This window comes from Leptodactylus fuscus, chromosome 2 (genome assembly GCF_031893055.1).
Source record: "Leptodactylus fuscus isolate aLepFus1 chromosome 2, aLepFus1.hap2, whole genome shotgun sequence".
Classification (NCBI taxonomy): Eukaryota; Metazoa; Chordata; class Amphibia; order Anura; family Leptodactylidae; genus Leptodactylus; species Leptodactylus fuscus.
In genome coordinates this window covers 90896156-90914228 of record NC_134266.1, presented here as the reverse complement: position 1 = coordinate 90914228, position 18073 = coordinate 90896156, and the positions used below count along the sequence as shown (strand labels likewise).

The following is an 18073-nucleotide window of genomic DNA, read 5'->3' as shown; positions in this document are numbered from 1 at the left end:
CCCCCCAGCTCTCCTTACATCTTCCCCGTACCCTCTCCCCGCCACACGACTAGGCCTCACCTCAGCGCTAGTACCGAGACCGAAAGGAAAGACACCGGGGCTCAATCCAGGCCCTGACAAGAAACACGCCGACTATAGGAACGGTGAGCTACAGCGAGCCGGAGGGACAAACTTTCTGCAGCGTCCGGCGGCTATCTAGTAGCATTCATTGCTCAAGATTTACGGTGAGGCCTATTACAGGGAGAGGGTACGGGGCAGATGTAAGAAGAGCTGGGGGGCAGCACTGGAAGGAAGAGGAGGATGAGGGCATCGATCGATGTACTGCCTACTACACACAAGCACGGCCTCTATCATCGGGCCAGCATCGGCTTAGTCATGTGGCGGGGAGAGGGTACGGGGTAGATGTAAGGAGAGCTGGGGGGCAGCACTGGAAGGAGGAGGAGATGGAGGGGGGGTCATTGATGTACTGGCTACTGGGCACAAGCATCGGGCCAGCAGTCCTCGGATGTCATTGTAATTCCCGCTGCTGAACTGAACTGCTGTCCCGAAAGCTGGTGCTGAAATGCGCTGCTGCTGGCCCGATAACGGAATAGTACCATTATTTTTTACACTTTTTTTGCTATCCTAATTTTTGTGGCGCACATGGGGGAGTTTTATTATTTGACTAAATAAACATTTGCAACATAAATTGTACTGCATACATGTAGAAAAGAAAACTAGGTTCTTAGAAGGTAATATATACTTCAGGCGTAAAATGTGTTTGCACGTGGTATAACTACTTGGTTGTAAACCTTCAGGATATTTATTGACAATCCCACCTACACCTTACACAACACAAACACGACTGATTAAGTAACTGCACGCGCCGTACGGACAGCCTTATATAAGCGATGAAGTTGGCCCCGCATCCTTTGCGTACTTCCGCCGCAGTGGACTCTGGGAGTTGTAGTTTTCTATTTCCTTGCATAGAAATAAATGGGGCGGACTAGTTGAAGAGTTGAAAGACTCACATGACAGACTGAGTGCAGACCGGGGCGGGCAGCTGCAGCTGTATAGTCAGTACGTGCTAGCCATAGTCACTAAGCAGGGCCAGCTGTATGCAGGGATGTGTAGCTAGTGCTCTGCTCTGGCAGCTGTGCCGCTGATATGGGGAGCTTTGACTACTTGTTTAAGGTGCTTGTTGTGGGGGACACTGCTGTGGGGAAAACCTCACTATTAAATAGGTACGTCCATGATGTGTTTGGCAAGGAGTACAAAATGACAATGGGAGGTGAGTGGCTTACCTGGGCTCGGGGCTTCTCTAGTAATACAGGTGTTGTGTAATGTGTGTATAGCTCAGTGGCAGGGCTCTCTCCCAGCACTGCAGCCACCTACTCTGGGACACACCTGAATAGACCCTCCCAAGGGTCCTGGCCCACCACTACTGCCCATAGATGCGACATTGAGTGTACTCCAAAAGTTACTCAATGCTATCACAAGTGTGTGTGAGGGCTCACTGTATTGTATTCCAGGTGGAGGTTATTTCTTCCAAATTCTTTGAGAATCTCTTATATGCATAAGTTGTTGTGCAATTGTTTGTTGGGGGGAAAAAAAAAACAAACACCCCCCCTCCCCCAAAAAATTATGGTCCTGGAGCCCATTAATCTATTTGGTGCCCAGTTCTGTCATGAGAAGGTTTGTGTTTAACCCTATAGGTTATGGTGCAAACTGATCAGTTTAGATCAGAGTTCACACTGCCGTTGTATCTTCACTATTCTGACCCATTAGACAATTAAGTCTGTTAAACCCCCGATGGTTCTGTTTTTTTGGATATTTTTTTTCTGATTGCTGTAAAAAGAAAAAAAGCTGACTGAAGTGATCCATCCCATCGACCTCAAATAAGACGGACCTGATCACAAAGTCTTCTGGCTATATCAGTTTATAAGAGAAAGTCATCTTTCCCTTTTTCTGTTGTTCTGTGGAAGACTCTAATGTGCACATCCCATCAGTAGTAAAACCCATAACACTTGTAGCAGAGAAATTGTAAACTAATGACTATTTACACGTATATTTTGCATTTTAGTGGATTTTGCACTGAAGGTAGTCCAATGGTCGGATACAGAAATGGTTCGGCTACAGCTATGGGATATCGCAGGTAAGTACCAAATTTATTTATTTTTTGGGGGTGTTTGACATAAGCACAAATATCTTTCTGATCCTGATACTATGTTGCTGTGTACCATAGTGTAGCTAAAACATGCCAGTCTAGAGTCCAAGATGTTTAGCTCATAGAGCTTTGCCTAAACTGCATACAATTATATTCAGTTCTGCTCTCAGTTGTGAGTTGTATTCAGTCTAAGCAGGTTTTCTTCCTCTAAGGCTGGGGCTACAGCACAACCGTGATTCTGACTCGCAGTCACAATGCAACTTCATTTGCTTACATTATGTCAAGTGTCGCAGAGATACAGTACATCTCAATCTTTGAGTGTGACAGCAGTCACACATGAAATCAATGTGTAGCCCAAGCCTAAAAAAATAAGTTTCTTTTATCCACTACAGCAAGCATAGATTCAAAGTAAAGATCGGAATGGTGGAGACCTTTCATAATACAAATTTTTTGCATTATTTTCTACCTAGTTGTATTCCACTGTAGAAATAAAAGTCATAAACCTAATTATGTGAATCTGGATTAATAAGTTTACATAGTTGCTACATTTAGCACTTACTATAGGTATTCATCTTTTGGATGTGTATATACACGTGTGTGTGTGTGTGTGTGTGTGTCGCTCTCTCTTTCTCCCTATCTATCTATATACACAATACTGTTACATTGATGTTTTCTGTGTACTACAGTCTCTTCCAAAATAGAAACTTTTTAATTTATGCACCTTCCATACCACTTTCCTGGAAATAGGGCATGGTAAGGTGCCTGCCAGACTTGCCATCATATATGCCAGAAATCTGTTGTGAATGATGGGGAAGGAAGGGGGGATGTATGCAAGCTACTCTGTGGACATCATTTCAAAAGAAAAGGTCAATTTTTTTGCGTTGTCCTGAAATACAAGTCCTCCCCAGGAGTTAACATTGGTGTCATTTATTCAGAACCTATAGTTATGAATATTGAATGATCTTTTATATGAGTGCTTTTATTCTGACCAGTTGTTACTTCCCTCCACCATTGTGCAACTAAGGGGTATAACAGACTCTTTTACCTCAGCTATATATAAACACAGGTTTTGCTTCCTCAAAAGTGGGTTGGATTTTCTAGTCTAATTCTATGGTTTCTCTACTAGATTTCCAGACAGCTGCAGTGTGGTTATTTATCCTATCCTGCTTTATAGTATTAAACATGCAATTTAGCTGAATAAGCCTATTAATGAATTAGGGGTTTTTAATAGTCTGGGGTATATAGATGCATATGTCACTTCTATATAAATGACTAATCAAGTACAACAGGGCAAATAATAGAAAGACTAGATGTGTGGAACATGCAATACTAGTACAGCCAAAAAATAATGTCCACTAATACATAAATGCAATACATATTTATTAAGTATCAAAATACGATAAAATAATCAAAGAAAACAGGAGAAAGGAGATATACCACAACTGTTAACTACAAAGTTAGAGCACTGTGTAAATGGAGTATGTCATAACCTGTATACATGAACATACTACTTGCTACACTATTGTTACTACTATGTAAGAGCAAATACAAGTCTTAAGTACAGTAATATGACTGGTGCCACTACATGTAAGCAGACAGTATTCCAATACATTCGCATAAGGAAAACCCAACCAGAACGCACACTCCGACACGTGTTTAGTCTGGGGGTGATGAAATATGTATGTGGTGGACAGTTTATTTTTTGATTTTATATAAATGAGTAAATAAAATAAAACCAGTGTACTAAAAACTCTTCATGCAGGTTTTCCTTTTTCTGCATTCCCTTGCCCTACTTAATCCCAAGTTCACCCATACTAGTTTTGTTTATTCCGTGCAGCAGAAATGGGATATCTCTAATTTATATATGGTTTTCTTAATGCCCCATCCCCTGACACCAAACTCGACTTTATGGTGGCCTGGAACGAGACCTTGACTCTACTCTAAACTCTGCCCAATGGACAGATTGTACTGTCATTAGCAAAGGCAGGTCACCTTTAGGGCTAGTTCACACTGGGGCAAAGAGGCTGATTTTGACAGCGGATTTCGCTTCAAAATCCGCCCCTTTACAATAGTGGTCTATGTAGACTGCTAGCGACATGACCTTCCTTCAGGCGTTTTCCACCTGAAGAAAGCAAAAGAAGTGAATGGGAGGCGAAAAATACGTGGTTTTTGCTGCATGGTTTTTTGCAAAAAAAGTGCGGAATAAAACTCAATGCGTTTTTTTTTTTGGCCCATTCACTTTACCGGAGGGGAAAACAGCCTGGCGTTTTTTTTTTTTTTGTTTGTTTGTTTTTTAAGCGGTTTTTACATAAAAACGCTCAAAAAAAAAAAAAAAAAAGCTACAAAGTGCGGCAAGGTCCAAAAAAGCTTCCTAATTAGGAAGCGTTTTTTTCCGGTGCCAAAATAAGCCACACTTAATTTACGTGTGAACTAAGCCTTATGGAACAATCACTGAAGGCCCTTCATAGGACCTATTTAGTCCCTTAGAGAATACCTTTACCTTTCGTTCCCCCTCCCCCCCCCCCCACTCTTCTGTTTCAGAGGTTTCAGTATTTGGTGGTCTTTCCCTCATGCCTGCTGCTTTTGGACAGCTATACATAGAATGTTTCAGCATCTTTTCAACAGTCCTTCCTGACATCAGCTCCTATCGTGTTTTTTTTTGTTTTGTCTTTTTTTTTTTTTTTTTGTTTTGTTTTGTTTGCTAGGACTTTTTGCGGTCCCTTAACAGTGTTGGTAGGTTTTTGTATGTGGTGGTTCATGTTTGTTTGACTTTGCTGGTGTCTTGATGCTGGTATTTATATTTATATAGTACTATCCACTTAGTGGTTCTTGTATTTCCACTCTTTGCTGTATATACCATATTCATGCTTTTATTTTGCCAGCTTTTTGTCACTACTGTTTACCACACATCCCTACATAACTGTCTTGGTACCTTGACTTAATTAGTCCCCATTTCGTATATTTTTTATTTTTCTTTTGTCTACTTATGGTATCCTTCTGTATGTGTTTTGTTTTTAATCCTAGATATCAATAACTTTATACTATTTTATTATTTATATGCGGATAATTTGGGGTTTTGGTGTCTTGGATTTTTATAGATTGTTACGATATTTCAATAAATACCTTTGAAACTACAAACACTTTGAGCTATGACCACTTTAACAGGATCAGCAACTCCTACCCCCTTTAGTGTGCTATAGAATATAGGTTTTATGACTGATAAAGCACTGTATAGACTGATAAAACAAATGCTCAAGATGCCAAGATAAGTATATTGTTCCTCTGTTTGTAAGGGGAAGTGATTTATACATTTCCTGTCGTTGCATGATAGCGACTTCTGTTCAACATCTGCGGTAGTCATTTTATGTCTTGTTTTTGTTTTTTAACTTTGTAATCTATATTTATGGAAATGTATGTATATTGCCTTAACTTTTTGTGCAAAATACCAATAACCAATTGCATGAGCCATGTCAAAGATTATAACGTTAAAAAAACCAAAAAACAAACAAACCCCAGAACACTATTTGTTAGCACATACATGGTGTATATCTTTTTTTTTTTTCTTGTCTACAGGTCAAGAGCGATTTACTTCTATGACCAGACTCTACTATAAACAGGCTTCTGCGTGTATAGTCATGTTTGACCTCACTAATCCTGACTCTTTTAGAAGTTGTCAAATGTGGAAAAATGACCTGGACTCTAAGGTGACGCTACCAAATGGAGATCTTTTGCCTTGTATACTATTGGCAAACAAGGTAAATACAATAGTGGAAATGTTTAATTTACACCATTTTGTTGTTTTACAAAATTTGCAACCTAGATATTCAAAGGGGACAAATGGACGTGTCCAATACATTGTACTTCATTAAAGGGGCTCTGTCAGCAAAATTATGCCGTATGAACCCCACATATGCCTGAATAGCCTTTAAAAAGGCTATTCAGGCACCGCTATTGGTACTTTAAAAGCATGCGCAGTACGCTCGGGTAGTTCTAAGGGGAACTGAGTATGCTCAGTTCCCCTTAGAACTACGACAAAAATGGCGGCAGAGCGTGTGCAGTAGCACTCCGGAGGGAGCGATACTGCGCACGTGCGGGATTTAAACACAACCTGCCAGTGAAAAGAGTTAGACAGTTAGCGGTGCCTGCATATCCTTTTTAAAGGCTATTCAGGCATATGTGGGGCTCATACGGCATAATTTTGCTGATAGAGCCCCTTTAATTTCTCCCCAGTGTATATAGTGTTTATTTGGCAAATAAAACTGGGTAATAACTGCGTTAAAGGGCTACCACATGTACACTTCTTAATAAAAGTGGCATAATTAAAATGGGGTAAAAGAACTATACACCTGGCACACTGCACCATTATACAAATTTGCATGAAACTTGGTCTGTGTTCACTGGATTTACTTAACTTTATGCCGAGAGAGAGATGCCAAGCATGATGGTCATCTGCACTGATAAGAGTCCCTTCTTTCCTCCCAGCAACATATTGTCCAGTACGGAACAGTATGTTGCTGGGAGGCAGGGACACCTACCATCACACATACAGTGCCTACAAGTAGTATTCAACCCCCTGCAGATTTAGCAGGTTTGATAAGATGCAAATAAGTTAGAGCCTTCAAACTTCAAACAAGAGCAGGATTTATTAACAGATGCATAAATCTTACAAACCAAAAAGTTATGTTGCTCAGTTAAATTTTAATAAATTTTAAACATAAAAGTGTGGGTCAATTATTATTCAACCCCTAGGTTTAATATTTTGTGGAATAATCCTTGGTTGCAATTACAGCTAATAATCGTCTTTTATAAGACCTGATCAGGCCGGCACAGGTCTCTGGAGTTATCTTGGCCCACTCCTCCATGCAGATCAACTTATCTAGGTTCTTTGGGTGTCTCATGTGGACTTTAATCTTGAGCTCCTTCCACAAGTTTTCAATTGGGTTAAGGTCAGGAGACTGACTAGGCCACTGCAACACCTTGATTTTTTCCCTCTTGAACCAGGCCTTGGTTTTCTTGGATGTGTGCTTTGGGTCGTTGTCTTGTTGGAAGATGAAATGACGACCCATCTTAAGATCCTTGATGGAGGAGCGGAGGTTCTTGGCCAAAATCTCCAGGTAGACCGTGCTATCCATCTTCCCATGGATGCGGACCAGATGGCCAGGCCCCTTGGCTGACAAGCAGCCCCACAGTATGATGCTGCCACCACCATGCTTGACTGTAGGGATGGTATTCTTGGGGTCGTATGCAGTGCCATCCAGTCTCCAAACGTCACGTGTGTGGTTGGCACCAAAGATCTCGATCTTGGTCTCATCAGACCAGAGATCCTTGAACCAGTCTGTCTCAGAGTCCTCCAAGTGATCATGAGCAAATTGTAGACGAGCCTTGACATGACGCTTTGAAAGTAAATGTACCTTACGGGCTCGTCTGGAACGGAGACCATTGTGGTGGAGTACGTTACTTATGGTATTGACTGAAACCAATGTCCCCACTGCCATGAGATCTTCCCTGAGCTCCTCCCTTGTTGTCCTTGGGTTAGCCTTGACTCTTCGGAAAAGCCTGGCCTTGGCACGGGAGGAAACTTTCAAAGGCTGTCCAGGCCGTGGAAGGCTAACAGTAGTTCCATAAGCCTTCCACTTCCGGATGATGCTCCCAACAGTGGAGACAGGTAGGCCCAACTCCTTGGAAAGGGTTTTGTACCCCTTGCCAGCCTTGTGATCCTCCGCGATCTTGTCTCTGATGGCCTTGGAATGCTCCTTTGTCTTTCCCATGTTGACCATGTATGAGTGCTGTTCACAAGTTTGGGGAGGGTCTTAAATAGTCAGAAAAGGCTGGAAAAAGAGATAATTAATCCAAACATGTGAAGCTCATTGTTCTTTGTGCCTGAACTACTTCTTAATACTTTAGGGGAACCAAACAGAATTCTGGTGGTTTGAGGGGTTGAATAATAAATGACCCTCTGAATAAACTTTTCACAATTTAAAAAAAAATTAAACAAAGAAATAACATTCTTTTTTGCTGCAGTGCATTTCACACTTCCAGGCTGATCTACAGTCCAAATGTCACAATGCCAAGTTACTTCCGAATGTGTAAACCTGCTAAATCTGCAGGGGGTTGAATACTACTTGTAGGCACTGTAGCTGTAATGCTAGTAGTCCCACTACCAACATGAAGTTCAGGCTGTTAAATTTGACAAACCCACCCACTTGTGAATCTAGAATTAGGTTATCATTATTTATTTTCTTTTTTTAAACAGTTGAAATCCTTGTGTATGTATCATCACCATATCACAAGTAAAGGATTCACACATCTGGATTTTAAGCAGCAAATTTACAAAAGAATCACCTTTTATAACAACCATTTGTAATTTAACTTTTCTCACAACAGACCCGTGGTAAACTAAATAGCATTTTGCTGTATTCTATGCATAGTGAGGGTAGTATTTGATAGACTGAATAGATGCATTTCGAGCCTTGATTTAAAATTGTTTGCAGATGAGATCTCTCTGATCAGTATGAGTAATGCGTTCCGGAGAGTAGGGGCTGCATGGCAGAAGGCTCTGGCTTCAAAGATCCTGGAGATGGACATTTTATTTGTGCCTGCTGATCTGAGAGGTTGGCGAGGATTATGGGGCTTCAAATGTTCTTTCAAGTAGTCGGGGCCTAAGCTGTTTATGGATTTGAAGGTCATCAACTTTAAAAGTTTCTCTCTATTTTATGTGCAGTTAGCAGAGGATGGCAGTTATGGGAGCATGTTGGAGTTATTTGGTTATTAACCTCGCAGAAGCATTTTGGAGTAACTGACAGTAATATATTCCTTTATCTGGAAGACCTATGTATAGGGCATTAGAGTAGTCCAGACATGAGGTTATGAAGGTATGGGGCATCGTGAAGAGGTCTTCTGTCAAAATAAGGTGTCTGATTACACTGGGCAAAAAATTTCAACTTCTTTTCTGGTTCTTTAATGAAAGCAACGGTTTCTGATACATTTCGGTGTGCTGAATACAAAAATGATAATGAAAATGCTGTCCTGGTTCCTATTTTTGTGATATGGAACATTTCTCATTACCTATGAACAGAAAGTACATGTTTCACAGTTACATTTTTTATTTTTTATTTTTTTTTCTTGCATGAACATTCTGGAGTCTTTCTATTGGTGGTCCAGCAATGGTCTGCAAGCATGTTGGGATTCCAGTGGCCCTGGTAACGATTTTCCATTGTAACTATTTGTTGGTGAAATCGTTCTCCATGTTCGTTGCTTACAGATCCTAGGTTGTCTGGGAAGAAGTCCAAGTGACAATGTAGGAAGTGTAGTTTTAAAGACATGAGACATCCCATATCTCTAACATTTGCCAAAATGGTTTCAACAATTTCCACATGGCTGGATGCTTTCATGTTTCCAAGAAAATTAACGGTTTTGAAAGAACACCATGCCTCCTTTTCCACTCCTGCTAGAATTTCAGTGAAATCTTCACTTCCATAACCTTCTGAATCTGTGGCCCAATAAATACACCCTCCAATACTCCCTGAGCTTTGCTTCACTCGGGTATGGAAACCTTTGTCTAAGGCAATGAAACGACTCATTGTCATGAAGATCCTACAGAGGTTTCTTCTACAAACTTTCTGCTTCAGTTATACCTATAGGGAAACCGCTAGGGTTTATGTAGGTTTAATAGACCTGCTGCGACTTCCAAAACCACAACTGTTTTGGAAATCGCAGCGTTTCTGCTTCGGGAATTTTTCTGCAATGTGCGGATTTGCAGTGACTGTAAAATGCTGTGGTTTTTGCTGCAGCCAAACTACCACATTCACACCATGTGAGGCTCTGGCCTGAGACTGAGGCCCCACATTGCGGAAACCAGCTTTAACCTCACCACCAAGAAAACGCCAACACTGAAGAGATTGACCCTTGACCCTAATAAGAACAGGAACACAAACATTAAATGCACCCTCACATCCTCAGTATTTTTCTGTTTGGATCAGGTCGTAGAGAGTCCTTCTCTGATGGTGTTATCCTGGTGAAAAGGCAGCAAGGGATTGCTACTTTCCAGGTAGTCCCACTGCTTTCCCTTCTGCTCCTGCCGTGGTGCAGGCAGTGCAGGTCCTGGAGTTGGCTTGTATGTGACATGGATGTCACAGGCCAGGAGTCTTGCAAAGGGCCAGCTGGATACTCCTGCTTAGGCTGGAATGTTGTCTCTACTTCTTCTATATTCCAGGGTTAGTGGCAGAGCGATTAACTGGTGAAAACCGCATGGAGATTCCAATGCAGATCTCAATTCTGCCGTTCGGTTAAAATCCCGGTTTTTGTCGGTATGCAAATGAGTTCTCTCGCAATACTGGGAGCGGGCTTCAGTGCTCAAACAGCACTGTCCCAGCGACGCTTTCCTCTTCTTCAGCAACCGCCTCTCCACTCGTCTTCTTCTGGCTGGGGTCACACTTTGACGCTTGCGCAGTTGGCTCTGCCATTGGGCCGCTAGCAGAGCCGAGTGCACATGCTGGTCGTTTTTTTTTTTTTTTTTTTTTTTTGCAGCTGCTTACGTGAGCATGTGCAGTACGCTTCTGTAGTTCTATGGAATACAGAGCGTACTGTCCAATATCCTCTGCTTGCCATACACCTCTCAGATTCGCTCTAGTATTCCAAGGGGAAATAAGACACTTCCAATTTGTATCCACAGCCTCAAGATTTACAGAAATAATGCTGGAAGTGGCAGATTTTCTCAGTAAAAAAAACAAAAACCGTCCTTATCCTGGAGATAATAATCAAATCAGGATCAAAGAAAATATGGTAGTGGACTCGCTCAGCAGGAATGACTTAAATCCAGGAGAATGGTCCCTAAATCAGGAAGTGTTTGCTCTACTCACAGATAAATGGGGGCATCCAGACACTTGTTTGCATTGAAGAAAAAGACAAACCCCCAAAAAACCTGGAACTTTAAAGTAGGTTATGTCTTTCCACCATTCACATTGATCTCAAGGGCTTTGCAGAAGAAGACCCTTCAAGTGATTTTTGTGGCCCCCTCCTGGCCAAATAGGGGATGGTTCAGTCTTCTGCAGAATCTAGCAGTGGAAGAACCCTTCCCCAACAAGTAAGAGACAACCTGCTAACTCGGAGACTAGTTTGGTAAACAAATTTGCCAAACCTTCACTTAACAGCTTGGAAATTGAAGTCTGTCCTAGCTAGTAAGGGTTTATCTGCCATGGTAATTATCTTAATGTCTTCAAGGGAAAAAAAAGTTAATTTGTGTCTATCATAAAATTTGGAATGAATATATATGTATGGTGTTTTTTTTGTTTTGTTTTTTTTGGTGTGGATCTTCTCCTTCTAATCTATCCAAGCCTAATATTTCGTAATTTTGTACTTCTTCCAGGCATGCCAAAAAAAAAAAAAAAAGGGTCTCTTAGTGTGCTCAAGGTTTATATTGATGGCTATGGAACAGTTCTCTAGACATGCTCTGTGCAGTCAAAGGAGTGGTTAGCTTTATATAGAGAAAATGTTTTCGTACCATGTTAGCCAGTGGATATGAGAAAAAAAAAAAAACTTGAGACTTAAGTAGTTGATACATTATGAATACAAGTTGATGACCTTGTTCAACACACTCCAGGAGGGGTTGAATCTGTCACACGGATTTATGGCCTTGTACAGGAACAAGCCAGCTCCTCACTGATCAAAAGCAGACATAAAGACCACTCATTGAACTGAAAAGGGCCTTGTGAACTGATTGTTTACTTGTATGTACCAATTACCATCCACCCTCCCACCTAATATTCTATTCCTATGTGTCTCTTTTTGCATAAATATGCATCCTTCAGAAAAATTTTTTAAACTATACCTGAGGAAGAGGCCTAGAGCCTCGAAAGCTTGTAATCTGTCATCATTATTAGTTAGCCATTAAAAAAGTATCAACTATTGAAGACTCAAGTTTGGTTAAGCTGTGACATCTATTGTAAGTAGTGGATATTTTGGTTCACTAAGGGTGTTACAGTGGGGCAAAAAAGTATTTAGTCAGTCACCAATAGTGCAAGTTCCACCACTTAAAAAGATGAGGCGTCTGTAATTTACATCATAGGTAGACCTCAACTATGAGAGACAAAATGAGAAAACAAATCCAGAAAATTACATTGTCTGATTTTGTAAGAATTTATTTTAAAATTATGGTGAAAAATAAGAATTTGGTCAGTAACAAAATTTCATCTCAATACTTTGTTATATATCCTTTGTTGGCAATGACAGAGGTCAAACGTTTTCTGTAAGTCTTCACAAGGTTGGCACACACTGTTGTTGGTATGTTGGCCCATTCCTCCATGCAGATCTCCTCTAGAGCAGTGATGTTTTGGGGCTGTCGCTTGGCAACACGGACTTTCAACTCCCTCCAAAGGTTTTCTATAGGGTTGAGATCTGGAGACTGGCTAGGCCACTCCAGGACCTTGAAATGCTTCTTACAAAGCCACTCCTTCATTGCCCTGGCGCTGTGCTTTGGATCATTGTCATGTTGAAAGACCCAGCCACGTTTCATCTTCAATGCCCTTGCTGATGGAAGGAGGTTTGCACTCAAAATCTCACGATACATGGCCCCATTCATTCTTTCATGTACCCGGATCAGTCGTCCTGGCCCCTTTGCAGAGAAACAGCCCCAAAGCATGATGTTTCCACCCCCATGCTTTACAGTAGGTATGGTGTTTGATGGATGCAACTCAGTATTCTTTTTCCTCCAAACACGAAAAGTTGTGTTTCTACCAAACAGTTCCAGTTTGGTTTCATCAGACCATAGGACATTCTCCCAATACTCTTCTGGATCATCCAAATGCTCTCTAGCAAACTTCAGACGGGCCCGGACATGTACTGGCTTAAGCAGTGGGACACGTCTGGCACTGCAGGATCTGAGTCCCTGGCGGCGTAGTATGTTACTGATGGTAGGCTTTGTTACATTGGTCCCAGCTCTCTGCAGTTCATTCACTAGGTCCCCCCGCGTGGTTCTGGGGTTTTTGCTTACCGTTCTTGTGATCATTTTGAACCCACGGGGCGAGATTTTGCGTGGAGCCCTAGATCGAGGGAGATTATCAGTGGTCTTGTATGTCTTCCATTTTCTAATTATTGCTCCCACAGTTGATTTCTTCAATCCAAGCTGGTTGCCTATTGCAGATTCAGTCTTCCCAGCCTGGTGCAGGGCTACAATTTTGTTTCTGGTGTCCTTTGACAGCTCTTTGGACTTCACCATAGTGATGTTTGGAGTCTGACTGTTTGAGGGTGTGCACAGGTGTCTTTTTATACTGATCACAAGTTTAAACAGATGCCATTACTACAGGCAATGAGTGGAGGAAAGAGGAGACTCTTAAAGAAGAAGTTACAGGTCTGTGAGAGCCAGAAATCTTGATTGTTTGTAGGTGACCAAATACTTATTTTCCACCATAATTTTAAAATAAATTCTTACAAAATCAGACAATGTGATTTTTCTGGATTTGTTTTCTCATTTTGTCTCTCATAGTTGAGGTCTACCTATGATGTAAATTACAGACGCCTCATCTTTTTAAGTGGTGGAACTTGCACTGTTAGTGACTGACTAAATACTTTTTTGCCCCACTGTATCTATAGAGGTATGAACTTCTATTGTAATGTAAATGAAGTAATTGCTGCAATGAAAACACCTACAGAATTATCAAGTATAAGGCTGCTATTATGCTTTAGTAAACAAAGTAAAATTTTCAGGATATTGAACATAGTCTAAAATGTCCACCAACTCCAGTTCTTAGCATCTGTTAACACTTTCATACCTCTGTCAGGTTGTGGTTTGTTTGTTGTGTTTTTTTTTTTTTTTTTTTTCCCTCACCCCATTTTTCAATTTCCAGTTCAGTCACATGATGGCTTATTGTTTGTGGGACAAACTGTACTTTGTAATGGTGCCATTCAATATCCTGTATAATGTACTAGGAATCTGGGAAACTCTGAGGTGGATTGGAAATAAAATGTATTTGCGCTATTTTGAGATAAGTATTGCATATTCATAAAAATAAGTCATGGACTATGGAGTCTAACTGGTTAATACCTGCATACATAGGTTCTCTGACTGCAGGTGCTCTAGCAGGATGCTTTAACTCGGAATACTCCATGACATACTACTATGTCACAATTCCCTTCTAGCAAGTGATGTCCCTGAAGACTGGGTGAATACCATTGTTGTACCCATTCACAAGAAGGGTAACTGAGGAGAAGCTGGAAGCTACAGACTAGTTAGCTTGACATATGTAGTAGTACATAATAAAAAAAAAAAAAAAAAAAAAAAAATACAAAATAATAAACATATGAATAATATAATATATGAGAAATTATTTTAATATAAATGCATATATGAATAATGTAGGTTGTTTTTTTTTTTTTGTTTTTTTTTATGTACTACTACAGATGTCAAGCTAACTGGTGTGTAGCTGATGCAAAAATATGGCTATCCATTTACACAGATTGGATAGACACAAAAATGGAGAATACGATACTTTTGTTTCTGTCCAAATAAAACCTTAACACAATATAATAAAAAAAAATTTAGGACCTGATCAATATTCATTTATCTCTATGTAAACCGAGGGCCATCTTCCATTTGCATCCGTTGTTTTTTTTTGTTTTTTGCATTCATTAAACAGATCAGATGAATGGATGGGGAAAAACGTGATGTGAATGGAGTCTTACACAGTTTATATGGGGATCTGTTGAAAAGAATCTGTCAAGGCCGAAAAGCTTAATTTAATAAGTTTAACCACAACATTTTCTCGTGTTACATCTTAGAGAAACTTAACATATGGTATTTGTTTTTCTGTGTATTCAGAGTGATCTTTCACCATGGGCATTGACCAAAGAGCAGATAGACAAATTCAGTAAGGAAAATAATTTCATTGGATGGACAGAGACATCAGTCAAGGAAAATAAAAACATCAATGAATCTATGAGGTGAGCCTTCAGCTATCCAATGTAAAGTGTTTGGGAGTTATAGGGACAGTGTATCAAGCTCCAAATCCTTGTAAGGCTATGGCCCTACGTTAAGGAAATGCAGTTGTGTGGTCTGTTTTTTTTGTTTTTTTTTTGAGCCAAAGCCTGAATTGGATTGAGCAAAACGTAGAAAAATAAGAGCTTCCTATATAGCTCCCATATACTTTTGCAGCCATTCTTTGCTTTATTTTAAAAAGTTTGTAACAAAAAAAGCTGCATATCTGCAACATGGAGCCTTAACCTAAAACCTAAATTACTTGCAGGGGCATACAAGCATTTATTGATTAGTTCGAGTCTAACTCTACCAGTATAAAGCAATGTGGTACCATATTCCCATCTTTCATAATTTTGTTCTTTTGCTTTGTGGTGTGTGTGGTTTTTTTTTTTTTTTTTTTTTTTCTCTTTTTTTTTTTCTGGTACCATATTTGGGGTACATATCACTTTTTATCCTTTCATTATCACAAAGATTTGAACATGCGATTGGTTGATCAGTTATTCAGCATGATATAATAGTATGAGGCAAAGCAGGAAGTGGTTAAAGAGTACCTTCCATGTCCTAACATTGTCCATGTTATATAGAACTGGAAAGCTGGCAGTATGCTGGATTCGGCACAATGTGCGCTTTTTTTTTTTTTTTAATATATCTGTGTAGAGCTAGGAGTCTGGCCCCTCAGTGATATCACTGCCAAAACTGACTGCACAAGACTTCACAGAAAGGAGCCAAAATCTGTTAATCAAGTGCAATAAGACCTCTTTAGGTTGACAACCCAAAAGTCTACAGAATGCAGTATAAGGGGGCATTCACACTACGTATACTGAAGCTTATTCTGAACGTAAAACACGTTCAGAATAAGCGGCGTATAAAGCCGCTCCATTCATTTCTATGGGAGCCGGCATACGAGCGCTCCCCATAGAAATGAATGGGCTGCTTCTTTCACTACAAGCAGTCCCATTGAAGTGAATGGGAAGTGTCGGCGTGTACGGCTCGGCATGAGCAGAGCTTGCCGTACACGCCGGCACTTCCCATTCACTTCAATGGGACTGCTTGTAGTGAAAGAAGCAGCCCATTCATTTCTATGGTGAGCGCTCGTATGCCGGCTCCCATAGAAATGAATGGGAACTGCTTTATACGCCGCTGATTCTGAACGTGTTTTACGTTCAGAATAAGCTTCAGTATATGTAGTGTGAATGCCCCCTAAGAGTGACCGTTCCTGAAAATAATAATGAAAGGGCCCAAAATCTTTAATTTTATGCTTCAGCATATTGCACAGAACCAGGTGCGGTCTAGGAGTAAAAAAAAAACCAGCTATGGTGACACGTCACTTCAACACACATGTAATCTTAGGAGGCCCCAACTTACTCCCTTAGTGATCTGCAAAATCCCTAGTTTAAGATGGGCCCCACCATTCTTGGACCCCAGCAGGCAACTTTCTAAATCTAGATCTTCAGCATGGCTTTCCCTGTCATTCTTGGTCCAAGCATGGTATTCTTTTAAAGCGTAGTTCTCGTCATAAGCAAACAAAAGTAATGTGTTTTTTTTGTTTTTTTTTCACAAATATTTTATACAGAGTGCTCATTCAGAGAATGATGGAGACAAGAGATTCTGGACGTCCCTCTACGCCACCCCAGGGAGAATACATCAATATAAATGACATTTCTGTGCCTGGTTCAGGCTGCTGCTGACATGACTTCATGAGACTGCACTGGGTAGCACTTCAACTTCCGGAAGACATTTGCTAATTAGAACAAACCTTGTTCTGAAAACTATTGTGCAGAGGAGAATTCTGTTTGAAGGTTGTGGGCTTATACTTGTACATACTCATACATTCGTTTCTTGGTACGTATCAGTAGATTCCTTGCAATTTTCCGTGGTGTTTTTTTTTTTTTTTTTTTCTTTCAACTTTTTTTGCACTTCAACCTTAAAATAATGTATACACATAAAATGAGCAAAAGTTTATTTTTGTATGTTAGAAGCCATTTACACTGTTACATAGTCTGTATACCTCTTTGTGTATATATTGCTAGTTTGGCATCAGGCGTATGAATTCAATCTGTTTTGTTTCTTTTGCTTTTTATTTTTCTGTTAGAAACCTAACCTAATACTGTGCACAATGCAAATTTATTACTCAGTCTTGATATAAGGTATATCTCAGGTACCAATATGTCTTTTTTTTTTTTTTTTTTTTTTCTTTCAGTTTTTCATACTTAAGTATATTTTTATCTAAAAAAAAATGTATCCAATAAATTTTACTGTGATAACATTTTTGAATGTGTTATGATCATTTTCTATATAGTGAAGTGGATAGGTGTAGTGCACACTACGTGGGACTTGGTTCATTACAGTAGCACAATTTAAAGGGGCTCTATCTTTGGGAAAAGTCATTTTTAACTAAGCACATCCTTGCATAGCCTTTAGAAATGCTATTTCACACCTACCTTCTGTGTGTAAATTGCCTCAGTGTTTTTTTTTGAATAAGCCTGTTTTTATTCATATGCTAATTAGCTTCCAGCCAGCACAGGAAGTTCCCAGCAGCCTCCTCTCTGCTAATTTCTCCTATCTGTGTGTGCAAACAGGAGTCATCAGCAGAAGACATGTGGTGTACTACACTGCTAGAAAGCTGACAGTGAATTCAGTGCACTGTTGGCTTTCTAGCGGTGTATTACACTGCATGTGCCTGAGGATGTGAAAGGTCCTCTTTAACACACACACTCACACACTTTTTTTGGATAAAAAATATGCACATCTATTCTCCAGGATGGAATTAGGAGAACAGAGTGCACTCTGTACGCCACCCTATAGAGGGCAGCATCCTTAACATCATGAATGACTCCGTTATAAAGTCTTTTAATCATAATGTGGATTTAATTGCCAAATCAGTATTTCTGTCCCAAAAGGAACAGATTCCCAGCTATGGACAGCGCTGTTTCGGCCTATTGGGCCATCCTCAGCATAGC

At 40.2% G+C, this 18073-nt stretch overlaps 1 protein-coding gene across 2 annotated transcripts; it reads left to right on the top strand.

Annotated features, from left to right (window-relative positions):
- Positions 1-1050: 1050 nt before the first annotated feature.
- On the top strand, positions 1051-16988 carry RAB29 (RAB29, member RAS oncogene family). Of its 2 annotated transcripts, XM_075264202.1 has the most exons (5): positions 1051-1270; positions 2063-2134; positions 5720-5901; positions 14958-15079; positions 16687-16988. In XM_075264202.1, exons 1-5 carry the CDS (start codon positions 1147-1149, stop codon positions 16799-16801), a joined length of 615 nt encoding a protein of 204 aa, XP_075120303.1. In that variant the 5' UTR covers positions 1051-1146; the 3' UTR covers positions 16802-16988. The 2 variants fall into 2 exon arrangements, with proteins under 2 accessions (XP_075120303.1, XP_075120304.1); XM_075264203.1 differs by lacking the exon at positions 2063-2134.
- The last annotated feature ends 1085 nt before the right edge of the window (positions 16989-18073 follow it).

Coding starts and splice junctions, on each gene's coding strand:
- RAB29 (XM_075264202.1), top strand. CDS start 1,147: ATGGGGAGCTTTGACTACTTGTTTAAGGTGCTTGTTGTGGGGGACACT. Junction 5,902..14,957: donor GTATACTATTGGCAAACAAG/GTAAATACAATA, acceptor CTGTGTATTCAG/AGTGATCTTTCACCATGGGC. Junction 15,080..16,686: donor AACATCAATGAATCTATGAG/GTGAGCCTTCAG, acceptor TATTTTATACAG/AGTGCTCATTCAGAGAATGA.